At 45.5% G+C, this 13616-nt stretch overlaps 1 protein-coding gene across 1 annotated transcript in view; it reads right to left on the minus strand.

Moving 5' to 3' along the window:
* The window catches only part of pgm5 (phosphoglucomutase 5), a 134797-nt gene that overhangs the window by 9729 nt on the left and 111452 nt on the right, over nucleotides 1–13616 (minus strand). The window contains exons 9-10 of the mRNA XM_055632514.1: nucleotides 12528–12711; nucleotides 3732–3866 (exon numbers count right to left, since the gene is read on the minus strand). Coding sequence (XP_055488489.1) covers nucleotides 3732–3866; nucleotides 12528–12711 — 319 coding nt within the window. The remainder of the gene's footprint in view (nucleotides 1–3731; nucleotides 3867–12527; nucleotides 12712–13616) is intronic.

Genomic DNA, 13616 nt, shown 5'->3' on the forward strand with positions numbered 1-13616 from the left:
CTCCCCAGAGAGTAGCAGGCAGCTTCTTGCGTATAATCGTCTGAAATCAGTGCTGCGATGTAAAAGCCTCTGTAATATGCTCATAAAATGGAGCAGGTCAATTAGCCATAACTTCTTTATTCAGCTATAGAAGCAAGCCATTAGGGCTAGAGTTGCTGCCTCACAGCGCCCGAGACCTGGGATTGATCCAGTGCTGTCTGTACCGAGTTTGTACGTTCTTCCAGTGACCGTGTGGGTTTTCTTCACGTGCTTCGGTTTGTAAATTTTCCCTAGAGTCCAATATGGGTGATCGCTGATTGGAGCTGGCTCAGTGGGCCAAAGGGCCTGTTTCCATGGTGTATCTCTAAATCTAAAACTACAACTAAAAAGGTAAACGCTGGGTCCCAGCAGTGCATTGGCCCTGTTCCTCCTCTCATGGAATCACCTTGAGAGTATCAAGACCAGGCCACACACCATGAATGGTAGAGTCCTAGGGAGCTCTGTGGAACAGAGGGACCTTGCTGTGCAAGTATAAAGATCCTTGAAACAGATATCATGGGTTGAAAAGCATAATTAATGCTGGACTTCATTACTCAGGGTATGGAATACAAGAGTTGTGAGGTTATACTCCAACTTTATAAAACATTGGTGGGACCTCAGCTGGAGTTTTGTGTAGAGTTCTGGTCACCACACTTTGGGAATGATGTGACAGCACTAGAAGGGTGCAAAGGAGATTTATCCCAACATTGTCTGGGATGAAGCAGATCAGTTATAAGCAGAGACTGGAGGGGCTGGGTCTATATTCCCTGGAGTGAAGGTGGTTAAGAGGGTGTAGAGAGGAACTGCAGATACTGCTTTAAAGCTCAGATACACTCAAAATGCTGGAGTAACTCAGCGGGTCAGAGAGCATCTCTGGAGAAAAGGAATAGGTGACGGTTCGGGTCGAGACCCTTCTTCAGACTCGACATCTCAAAACATCACCTATTCCTTTTCTCCAGAGATGCTCTGACCCGCTGAGTTATTCCAGCTTTTCGTGTCTATCTGAGTTTAAGAGGATCCGTGCTTGAGGTATATAAACTTTTGAAGGGTATAATTAGGGCAGACTGCAGGAAACTATCCCCCATCTCAGCACTTTATTGGGTAGTTGGTTTATTATTGTCACATGTACCAAGATATAGTGAAAAGCTTTGCTTGCGTGCTACCCAGCCAAATCTTACTAGACATGAGTACAAGCGAGCCTTTGGTACAATAAGTGGAGCAAAGAATAGAATACCAAGTCTTGACTCGAAAGCTAATTAGTAGTTTTATATGTGGATTGGAGATCCATGTGATCAATGTTTTAAAATCCAAAGGACTTTAAAAAAATTTTTTTTTTGAAATTATTGAACTTTTGTCATCAAGAAGCATGGAAACAAACCTTTCAACCATTCTGCTCTGCACTAATCTTTAATCAATCATTTACATTTATCACCATTTTTTTCTGTCTGCATTTCCATCAACTCCCCCCAAGATACCTCCACACTAGGCACAGTTCACACTGGCCGAGTATCTCACCAAAGCACATGTGGGAGGAAACCACAGCATCCAAAGGAATCTCACGCTGGTACAGGGAGAATGTACAAACTCCACGACAGACAGCTTCTGACGTCAGGATTGAACCTGGGTCACTGAGGCTGTGAAGCAGCAGCTCTACCCGCTGTGCAAGAAGGCTCAAATGCCCATTATTTATCCCATGAGTCTTTTAGCGAATTCTTTGTGATTTATAGCAGTCAATTAATCTGCTCAAACAGATGAACTCATCACATCCTAGAATCATCTGTCACAGACAGGGATCCTTCTGCTCAGCTCGCTTACCTGCACCTGTCTACACAAATCCCATTTGTCCACACTAGGCCTATGGATATCCCTCTTTTTATGAGCATTGAACAATAAGAATGTCACCAATTCACTGATTTCTGACAAAAAGAACCAAACTGCTCAACTGGGTTAAGCAGCATCTGCGGAGAGAAATGGACAGTCTACATTTCGGGTCAGAGCTCTTCTTCAGAGTGATGATCAATGTTGCTCATCCATTTGCCTCCACAGTTGCTACCTGGTCCTCTACGTTCCTCCAGCAGTTTTTTTTTTTGCACAAGATTCCAGCATCTGCAATTCCTTGTGTCTCGAGGTTCAAGAAGGAACTGCAGATGCTGGAAGATCGAAGGTACACAAAATTGCTGGAGAAACTCAGCGGGTGCAGCAGCATCTATGGAGCAAAGGAAATAGGCGACGTTTCGGGCCGAAACCCTTCTGTTTCCAGAGGTTGCTGGTTTGTAAGTGCTGACAGTTCACCTTCATTTAACAATTTAACTATTCAGTGTTAAACATAATCATATCTGCTCCGATCATTATTTCATTATGTGCAAAATGTTTAAAAAGATTTATGAAACAGACCTCGCTGTCTCGCTGCCTGTGGGAATTCTCCAATGAGGCTGGCTGACTAGACGGCTTGATTGAAAGACACAACATAGAAACATAGAAACATAGAAATTAGGTGCAGGAGTAGGCCATTCGGCCCTTCGAGCCTGCACCGCCATTTAATATGATCATGGCTGATCATCCAACTCAGTATCCCGTACCTGCCTTCTCTCCATACCCTCTGATCCCCTTGGCCACAAGGGCCACATCTAACTCCCTCTTAAATATAGCTAATGAACTGGCCTCAACTACCCTCTGTGGCAGAGAGTTCCAGAGATTCACCACTCTCTGTGTGAAAAAAGTTCTCCTCATCTCGGTTTTAAAGGATTTCCCCCTTATCCTTAAGCTGTGACCCCTTGTCCTGGACTTCCCCAACATCGGGAACAATCTTCCTGCATCTAGCCTGTCCAACCCCTTAAGAATTTTGTAAGTTTCTATAAGATCCCCTCTCAATCTCCTAAACTCTAGAGAGTATAAACCAAGTCTATCCAGTCTTTCTTCATAAGACAGTCCTGACATCCCAGGAATCAGTCTGGTGAACCTTCTCTGCACTCCCTCTATGGCAATAATGTCCTTCCTCAGATTTGGAGACCAAAACTGCACGCAATACTCCAGGTGTGGTCTCACCAAGACCCTATACAACTGCAGTAGAACCTCCCTGCTCCTATACTCAAATCCTCTTGCTATGAAAGCCAACATGCCATTCGCTTTCTTTACCCCCTGCTGCACCTGCATGCCTACCTTCAATGACTGGTGTACCATGACACCCAGGTCTCGCTGCATCTCCCCCTTTCCCAATCGGCCACCGTTTAGATAATAATCTGCTTTCCCGTTTTTGCCACCAAAATGGATAACCTCACATTTATCCACATTAAATGGAAACAGGCCCTTCGGCCCATCGAGGTCACTCCGACCACTAGTTCTGTTATCCTACTTTTCATCCACTACATACCTGGGGCAATTTACAGAGGCCAATTAACCTACAAAACCACACGTCTTTGGGATGTGGGAGGAAACCGGAGCAGTCAAGTGGTCGCGGGGAGAACGTGCAAACTCCACATAGACCGAACCCGGGTCTTAGGCGCTGTGAGGCAGCAGCTCTACCAGCTGTGCCACTGTGCCGCCCTGATATTGCTGCTGTGAGCCCCAGGACTAAATGACTGAGAAGAAGAGATGATGGGAATAGGGAGTTGCACAACACAGAGGTGGTGTGGGGAATGTGGGGAATCCTAGTTAATATTGACTGACATAAGGTAGACGCCGGAGCAAGGACCCACTGGTGTTCATTGACTTACCTGTGGTTCTTTGTTGTTTCTGCTTGGGTCCCTCTCATAACTTTCCACGTAAAACCTTATTATCGATCCCATACTCCCCGTCCCGCTCAACCTGAAAATGATTCTGGAGCCGTCCGTGAATGTCAGTCTCAGTCCCTGCGGAGAAAAATTAAACAATAGTGTTTGCATAGCACCTTTTCCAATCTCTCAAAGCACTTTACAGTCAGTGAGTGAAGTAACTTGAGCTTTACAGAGAGATTCCTTTGAGGCCGGCACCCAGTTCTGCACAAATTGCAATAGCAAAATGATAAGGATATATGCAAAGGTAGACAAAAATGCTGGAGAAACTCAGCGGGTGAGGCAGCATCTATGGAGCAAAGGAATAGGTGACGTTTCGGGTCAAGACCCTTCTTCAGATATATGCATATCTTATTGACTGATGTTCACTGAGGGTTATGTATGGACTCCAGATTTAATTTCTGTTTCCACAGGGTGCTTGCGATCTTTTACATCTACCGGAGAGAGTAGACAGGGCCTTGTTTAACATCTCACCTGAACAGTGCTACTTCTGACAGTGTGTCAACATCTCAGCACCGGAGTGCAGCATCAAACTGGGTTTTGTTTTCAAGTCCCTGGAGGGGTCCTTGAACTTTAATGGTCAGTGGATCAGGGCGGCACAATGGCGCAGCGGTAGAGCTGTTGCCTTACAGCGACAAAGACCACGGTTCGATCCCGACTATGGGTGCCGTCTGTACGGAGTTTGCACGTTCTCACGGTGACCGTGTGGGTTTTCCCCGTGTGAGTTTCCACTCACATTCCAAAGACGTTTGTAGGTTAATTGTCTTCAGTAAAATTGTAAATTATCCCTAGTGTGTAGGACAGTGTTAGTGTATGAGGTGATCGCTGGTCGGCACGGACTTGGTGGGCCAAAGGGCCTGTTTTCACGCTGTATCTCTAATGCCTAAAGACTAAAGGGGTGTCCACTGAGTCGTGGTTAACAATCTGATAGAAAATGATAGAAAACCTCTGTCCCCACAAAGCATTTCTCGTCCTACTGATCATGACAGGCCTAGTGGTCGCCTTGACACATTGTGGAGCCAAATCTGTCTGAGTGCCTGGATCTGATGTTTCAAAAGAAGGAGGTGACCCAGTCAATGACTTGTGGCATTGCCGGAATTCCTGAAGAGCCGTGCGACAGCTGGGAATAGACCCAGGCACAGCAGCCGGGAATGGTTCGAGACAATACCATTCTCAAAGCGCAGGCAATCAACTCCAGCAAAGAATGTAAATTGCAATCACCATCCACCAGTGGTTCAGTTAAGTCAATCGCCTAGATTAGGTGGAGAGGTTGTACGGACTTGGAGCACCAGAGGTTGAGAGGATTCCTAATAGAAGTCTGCAACATTTTCAGAGGCATAGACAGTTAAATGCTTTTACCCAGGGTGCAGATATTAAAGACTAGAGAGCATAGCTTTAAGGTGAGAGGGGTAGTGTTAAAAGGAGATACAGGCCAAGTATCTTACACAGAGGGTGGGGGGTGTCTGGAACACGTTGCCAGGGATGGAGGAGGAGGAATATAGAATATGGTGCTTAAGAGACGTCTAGATAGGCACATTGATATGCAGGGAATTGAGGGAAATCAGCCCAAGGCAAGATGTTCAGGTTAAGTAAGGTGTTGCTGAGTCGCCAATTCTTTAGAATTGAACCGCAAGTTGCAGAGTTATATTCAGGACTATAGTGATCAACAAAATTGAAGAAAACATCATAAAAGGAACTTAAACAAATTATTTATTTCACTTGCTTCAAAGACTGTGCACTTTTTTTCCAAAATATTTTATTAAGTCTGTTGTTTAATGTCCTTTTTCATGCATGTTTTGATTAATGCAATAGCTAACATAAACATTTGGAAAGAGGCATGGCCAGTGCCAGTCACTGGCATATGATGGAGACTTTTCTAATGAGTCATGGAGAGATTATTTGATGAGCAGCCCAGGATATCCACACTGATAATGGAGCATCTGCTTGAATTTCCAATGGGAGTGAGAGGGGGGTAATGACAGCCTTCCCTATTATAAGGACAATAGCTGGCCTCGTAGCATCCTAAAGCACCCTTCACTATCCTTCTCCTCCCCACCTGACCCATCTGTCTTTTAGACTAGATTTTTGAGCTACAGCATGGCGGTATCGACAAGCGATCACTGCATGCACTTGCACTACTATCCCACACCACAAGGGACAATTTACAATTTTACCGAAGCCAATTATCCTACAAACCTGTACATCTTTGGAGTGTGGGATCAGGAGCACCGGGAGAAAACCTATGTGGTCACAGGGAGAACGTACAAACTCCATACAGACTGCACCTGAGTCAGGATTGAATCCAGGTCTCTGGCGGTGCAAGGCAGCAACTCCACCACTGCACCAACATGCGGCCACCTCAATTAATGTTTCCTTCAGGATCCGTCTATCACTAGCTCTTTCCCCACCCCTTCTTCTCACCTCTTTCTACCAGTTATCTCCCATCCATTGAATCGGTCTAAGGAAGGGTCCTGAAAACATCATCACTCCATTTCCTTCCTTGGATATTGCCTGACCCACTGAGTTCCTCCTCAGTGAGTGTTTATTGCTCAAGATTCCAGCATCTGCAGTCACTTGCTTCTCTATCCTAAAGGGAGACACAAAATGCTGGAGTAACTCAGCAGATGAGGCAGCGTGTCTGGAGAGAAGGAATGGGCGACATTTTGGGTCCAGAACCTTTAGAATAGAGAAGCAAGTGGCTGCCGATGCTGGAATCTTGAGCAATTAATCTGCTAACAGTTATAAACACACAAAATACATGAAATTAAAGTGACGAGGGGAAAGGATTGGGGATCTGCAAAGATTGGGGAAGGAGGAGGGGGGAGGGGAGTCAGTCTCAGTCTACCCCACAGCAGAAGGGGGGAGGAGTTGTACAGTTTATCAGACCATCAACTAACCGCTTCACACTCGCCCAGTCTGGGATTAATACAGCATGGAAATAGGTCATCCAGTGGGCTCCCATCCATATTATCCCATCTTTCTGCGCTTGGCCTGCAAGTGTTCATCAGGACTTTAGACTTTAAGACTGTGGAGATACAGAGCTGAAACAGGCCTTTCAGCCCACCAAGCCCATGCCGACCCGTGATCACCCTTGTACACTAGCACTATCCTACACACTGGGGACAATTTACACTTTTACCAGAGCCGATTGACCTACAAACCTCAATTTCTTTGAAGCGTGGGAGTAAACCGGAGCACCTGGAGAAAACCCATGCTGTCACAAGGAGAATGTGTAAACTCCATATAGACAGACGTTAGTCACGGTTAAACCCGCAAATCTGGCACTGAGGCAGCAACGCTACTGCGGCACCACTGTGCCACCACAATATACTTCTTAATTGCTGTCAGCGATTCAACTTTCACCACTGTCTCAGGTGAAATTTTTTTCCCTCTGATCCCCTCTAAATATCTTACCCTCTACCCTGAAGTCCTCGAGCTTTATTTTCCTGTGAGAAGAGAACATGAGAAGTATACCCTAACTATAATCCTCATCATTTCGGAGTGGCGGCGCGGCTCTGGCTGCAGCGGCTCACCGGCAGTCCCGTTTGTTTGTGTTTTTTTGTGTTGTTTATTTTGTTTTGGTTAGTCTAGTTTTTGGTTTTTAGTTTGTGTTTTGGGGGGGGTTGAAACGGGGTTTGCAGTCTCTCCCTGCGGGAGAATGCGACCTTTTTGTCGTATTCCCCTTCTCTGCCTCCGTCTGCGCTGAGGCCTAATGGACCTCGAGGCTCCGGAGGCAGAGCCCATCAGAACTCGCCCTGAGCTCGCTCCCGTGAGGGTGGTCCGGCTCAGGGCTGGAAGAGGTTGGGACGCTCCTGTGAGGGCGGCCAGCCCGAGGGTGGAACGAGTCTCCCGTCGGAGCGGCCGAGCTCGGGGAGGTGCGGCGCTCGCAGCCCGAGGAGGGAGGTTCGGCGCCCATGTCGGGGCGGCCCAGCCCGAGGCTGAAGATGGTGAGGTACTCACGTGAGGGTGGCTGGGACGGTGTTCTGGCGGTGGTGGCCTGAGTCCGGGGTTCGGCCGCGGGCCAGCGGCTGTGTCTGCAGGACTGTTGGGCGGCAGCTTCGACCACCCCGGGCCGCGGTGTTTGAGCCGCGGGACTGATTTATAACATCGCCCGGGGGGTATCAGCCTCAGTGCAGAGGGAGAAGAGGAGGGAAGAGACTGCAGACCTAAGACTTTTGCCTCCATCACAGTGAGGAGATGTTGGGTGGACTCACTGTGGTGGATGTTAATATGTGTTTATTGTTGTTTTTATTGTATTATACGTATGACTGCTGCAAGTTTCATTCAGACTTCGGTCTGAATGACAATAAAGGCAATCTAATCTAATCTAATCTAATCTAATCTAATCTAATCTAATCTAATCTAATCTAATTGTACACACCTCTACCACATCCGCTCTGAACAACCTCTGGTCCAGGAAAAGTAGACCTAGCTTCTCCAGACTCTCCTCATTACTGGGGTGTTCCATCACAGAGAATGTCCTGCCCCTGATACTTATATCCCCATCAGAGAGGTAGCAGCTGCAATTGTGCAGCATTCCCTCAGCACTAGAACGTTAAGCCCCTGTTCCACAGGAAACATGAACGGAAACCTCTGGAGACTTTGTGCCCCACCCAAGGTTTCCGTGCGGTTCCCGGAGGTTTTTGGCAGTCTCCCTACCTGCTTCCACTACTTGCAACTTCCGGCAACCACCTGCAACCTCCGGGAACCGCACGGAAACCTTGGGTGGGGCGCAAAGTCTCCACAGGTTTCCGTTCAGGTTTCCTAAGTGGGACAGGGGCATTAAGATTGCATTCTTGTGCTCATGTCTACAGAGCAGGACTTGAACCCACACCCATCAGACTTAGAGTTGACCTTGTGACCCTATGAGCCAGAGCTGCCTCACAAAATTACCTAGAACAGAAGAGAATGCCTGAGAGCTGTATTAGTGAAAGTCAGAATAAGTTTTTCACTGATGGAAAACCAATGATTCTTGACCATTTCACTGTTTGTAGAAACATTTCAAATTTGGTGCAAACCTTTCAGCTGGAATGCTTTCAATTTGTACCTTGAAGTGTAATCAAAATAACACTGAGAAATTCCAAGCATGTAAATACTGGTGAGAATTAAAATCAAAATCAAGTAATATTCATAACTGGGATGCTCTTTTTCAAAACAATATTTCCGCTTGGCACGGTTAGATTTCTATCATGTGACTTCTTGCATTTATTCCCTGTGGTGACTGAGGAACCTTACTTTTAAAGGGTTTACTTCCTTTAAAACACATGCATTTCTTTACATCCCCCATCTATCCACCAGCCACTGGAAGGCGTTTCTTTCTATTTACTCTATATATCCTTTCGAAGGTGAACTTGTCTTCAAAGTCTCTTTGATCTTCTCTGCACACTGGAGGAGAGTGCAGCAAGGAATTCAGACAAACATTTTGTACCCCGAGATTTGTGAGAATGTGGAACTCGTTCCCACAGGGAGTACGTAGAATATAGAACATAGAGCAATACAGCACAAGAACAGGCCCTTCATCCCACAATGTCTGTGCCAAACATGATGCCAAGACCAACTCTTATCCAAAGATACTAGAGCGGAACTCTATGATCTTTGGTCTTATCTGCCTGCACGTGATCCATATCCCAGCATTCCTTGCACATCCTTGTAAATCTGTAAGTTTCTTCAATGCCACTATCGTATCTGCCTCAACTACCAATCCTGGCAGTGCGTTCCGGGCACTGTATAAAAAATCTTGACCTAATCATCTCCTTTAAACTTTGCCCCTCTCATCTTAAAGCTAGTATTCCATCCATGGGAAAAAGGTTCTGACTGTTTACCCTATAAATGCCTCTGTGCAACTTCTGCCATTCCAGAGAAAACGATTTAAGTCTGTCCAACCTCTCCCTGTAGATAATACCTCCTAATCCAGGCATCCAGTAGTTGGGGTAAATAGCAGAGAAGCACTTATGGGGAAGTTGGACAAACCCAACAAGGAAAAAGGAGATGCATTTGGGTGAGAAATGGTGTGGTTTTTCACACAGAGGGTGGTGAATCTCTGGAACTCTCTGCCACAGAGGGTAGTTGAGGCCAGTTCATTGGCTATATTTAAGAGGGAGTTAGATGTGGCCCTTGTGGCCAAGGGGATCAGAGGGTATGTAGAGAAGGCAGGTACGGGATACTGAGTTGGATGATCAGCCATGATCATATTGAATGGCGGTGCAGGCTCGAAGGGCCGAATGGCCTACTCCTGCACCTAATTTCTATGTTTCTATGTTTCTATGTGACTGTCATGGACTATTTGGGCCATGTGGTCAGTTGCTGCATTGTGTATGCTCCTTAATCATATGTGAGCTCCTCCTGTCTATCTGTGGCATCCCTCATCCCTGACACTGTTCTGGATTTCTGACTGTGACATTGCCAAGTGTGGCTGAGCAGAGAGCCCCTTCACATCTGAGGCAAGAGGCTGAGAGTGTCAGTTTGACTCCAGTGGCTTGAGCACAAAACCTAGTTTGGCTGTTCTTTCCAACAATCATCAAAGATCCCATGGCATAATATGGAGGGAATGCAGCGTTCGGCCAGACATTGATCTTTCAAACTGTATCAATGGAAACAAATGAGCCATCCATATCCAGGTACCATTTGTGGGATCTCTCTGTGTATAATGACCACATTTGAAATGCTACTTCCCCAACTACAGTTTACTTTGAGGCTTCTCGGGGGCCTGAGATGCAAAACGTTCTCTAAAAAATATACACATCATTCCAACCATCATCCTTTACATAACATTTATGAAATTAAATGTAAATACTTGGCAACAAAACACAAAATATAGATTACAAAGTAGGGTAATCGGAACAAAATCCATGAGCCCCAATCAGGGAAGCAGCAATTAACTCATTTCCTGAGTCTTTTCCTGTGCAATTGTATTTCAATCTGTTTTATAATATAATAAATATGAGCCTGACAGTGCAATTACCATCAAAACCGAAAAGCAGTTTACAATGTTTAACTTTCTTTTGCGGCTCCTTAAACAATGTTACACCATGATCTTGATTAACATGCAAACCGACATAGTCATTTGTGACCACAAAAGTTTAAATGAGACATGAAGGAGCCCATGGTAATAAGACTACTAAAATGTTCTCAGCATAGACTACCAGGGAATATATAAAAGGAAAGAACGACTTTTAGTTAAATGCAGCCATTCATAGAGTCTGGATAAAGGGCCATCCATTTAGGTGAGGAGGGATTTCACCAACTAGAGGGCTGTGAATATACAATAAAGTGTGAGATCCACGGGTGAGATCAACCAAAAGGATTAATTAAAAGTCTACACAATGGCACAGGTGGGATAGCCGCTGCCTCACACTGCCAGAGACCCAGGTTCAATCCCAATCTTAGGTGTTGTCTGTGTTGAGTGGAGTGTGGAGTTTGCACGTTCTTCCTGCGATCTCGTGGGCTTCCCCCGGCCGGGTGCGTTGGTTTCCGCTCACCTCCCAAAGACATGGGGGTTTGTAGGTTAATTGACATCTGTAAATGTCCCCTAGTGTGTAGGGACTGGATGTAACACAAAACTAGTATGAATGGGTGATCGATGGTTGGCTGGGCTGGGTGGGCTGAAGGGCCCTTTTCTCTGCTGTAACTTTCCATTCAATTAATGGGGATCAGGCAGCAAAGTGAATGACGTAAGGCTGACACATTCACTGAGGTGATGACCCATGAGAGGAGATGTGTTAAGTTTAGTTTATTATTGTTACGTGTACAGAGGTCCAGTGAAGAGTTTTTTGTTACATGCTGTCCAGTCAGTGAAATGACTATACATGGTTACAATCAAGCAGTCCACAGTGTACAGATACAGGACAAAGGGAATAATGTTTATTGCAAGATATAGTCCAATAAAGTCTGATTAAAGAAAGTCCAAGGGTCTCCAATGAATTAGATGGTGGGTCAGGATCACCTTGGCTTTGTACCATGTGAATTTCAGAACGCTCCCCCGCTTGCCCTGGCCCCCGCCTTTGCTATGTATTTGTGTGTTTGTGTTCCACTCTGACACTCGCCGTTCCAGTTCCCGGGTTTTCAGGCGACTGCCGGCAACTTGACAGTTACCGGCAGTCTGCTGAAATATTGCCTAAGTGGGACAGGCCCAAAAGAGATCTCCTTGGTGTCCTGACCAGTGTCTTTACTTAAAAAATGACAGGACAAAACTAAAATTACAAATTTAGGAATGAGCTGCTGTTTGTGGGAAGGCAGTGTGTGTAGGATAGAATAGAATAGAATACGTTTATTGTCATTGCACAACAATTGTGCAACAAAATTTCATTGCATCTCCTTCGACACAGGATAAAAGATTTAAAAAAGAACAAAACACAACAACCATTGACTCACATATGCACAAGATCAGTAAAGAAAATATAAATAGGTATTAAAAACATTTTTAAAGAACATTGCGCATTATCTTGCACCCCGAATTATATTGTGCTTCCCCCAGTGTTCTCTGTTAGAGTTAAGTTCTTTTATCGCACATGGGTAGAAACTATTTTTTAGTCTACTGTTGCTTGCTACACTTCAGAAATTACAACAGTGGCCACACTTTAGGAAAGTACGTCCTTCAATGTATAGTGCTTTGGTACATTTTCTGTGGTGAAAGATGCTGTGGAAATGTAAGGTACATTTCTCTGGAAACATAAATTCATAACATTTTCAACTGCAGTCTAATCTCGAATCGAGTGCATGTAGAATTGATTGACCACTGACCTGGTTCCTGGTCACAATGCCATCAACAGGATCTGTGTACTCGAAGTTTTCTGTTTTCTCCACTGTGTAATTGTGATTTCCTACAGCAAATTGTTGGTTTACGAATGATCGTTCTGTGATTAGAGCTTCAAGGTCCCTCATCAAGTAGAAGGACACCCGCGGATCCACTTCCTCATAATCAAACCTGCTCGTAAACAGAGAAAGATTTTACAGGCACAAGGCTTGTGACAATTGTACGAGGCACAGGTCTGTAGGCACAGAGGATTATTATAAGTTGCAGATTGTACACTTTAGACTTTGGAGACACAGTGTGGAAGCAGGCCCTTCAACCCTCCGAGACCGCGCAGACCAGCGATCATCCCCATATACTAGTACTAACCTGCACAAGACGGACAATTTACAATTTTTACCAAAGCCAATTAACCTACAAACCTGTGCATCATTTGAGTGTTGAAGGAAACCAGAGCACCCAGAGGAAACCAACAGAATCACAGGGAGAACGTACAAATTCGGTACAGACAGCTCTCGTCGCCATGATCAAGCCTGAGCCTCTGGCGCTGTGAGGCAGCAACTCTACCGCTGAGCCACCGTGTCGTCCCTACAGCAGAATACACAGCACTCCACAGAGATATACAGATAAATAAGGGGAGGGGAAATGGGACGAATGAGATTGCTTCTCCAGGAGTTGTAATGCAGCCAACAAGCTGGTTGGCCTCTTACTGCATCATTACATGTATAAGGGCTTAAGACTAGGCCATCGTTCACTGTCCGCCTCAAACTGTCCCTGAGTAGGTAGTGATGAGTCACCTGTTTAAACCACTGTAATCTGCCTGGGTGAAGATGCTCCCACATTGCTGGTGGGTTAGGAGTTTCAGGATGTAGAGTCACCATCAATGAAGGAAGAGCCACCACTTGTCCCAAATTGGGATGGTGTTGCGATTAAGGTGATGAGCTCCTACAGGTTATGCATGTTGGAGAGAGTTAGATAAGGTGGAGACACATATATCGGACATTTAGTTCAGGTGATGAAACAGGTCAGTCGACTTGTCAAGTAAAAGAAAACTGCTGGGGGAGCTTACCAAGCCAGGC

Source organism: Leucoraja erinacea, chromosome 3, assembly GCF_028641065.1.
Source record: "Leucoraja erinacea ecotype New England chromosome 3, Leri_hhj_1, whole genome shotgun sequence".
NCBI classification, from domain to species: domain Eukaryota; kingdom Metazoa; phylum Chordata; class Chondrichthyes; order Rajiformes; family Rajidae; genus Leucoraja; species Leucoraja erinaceus.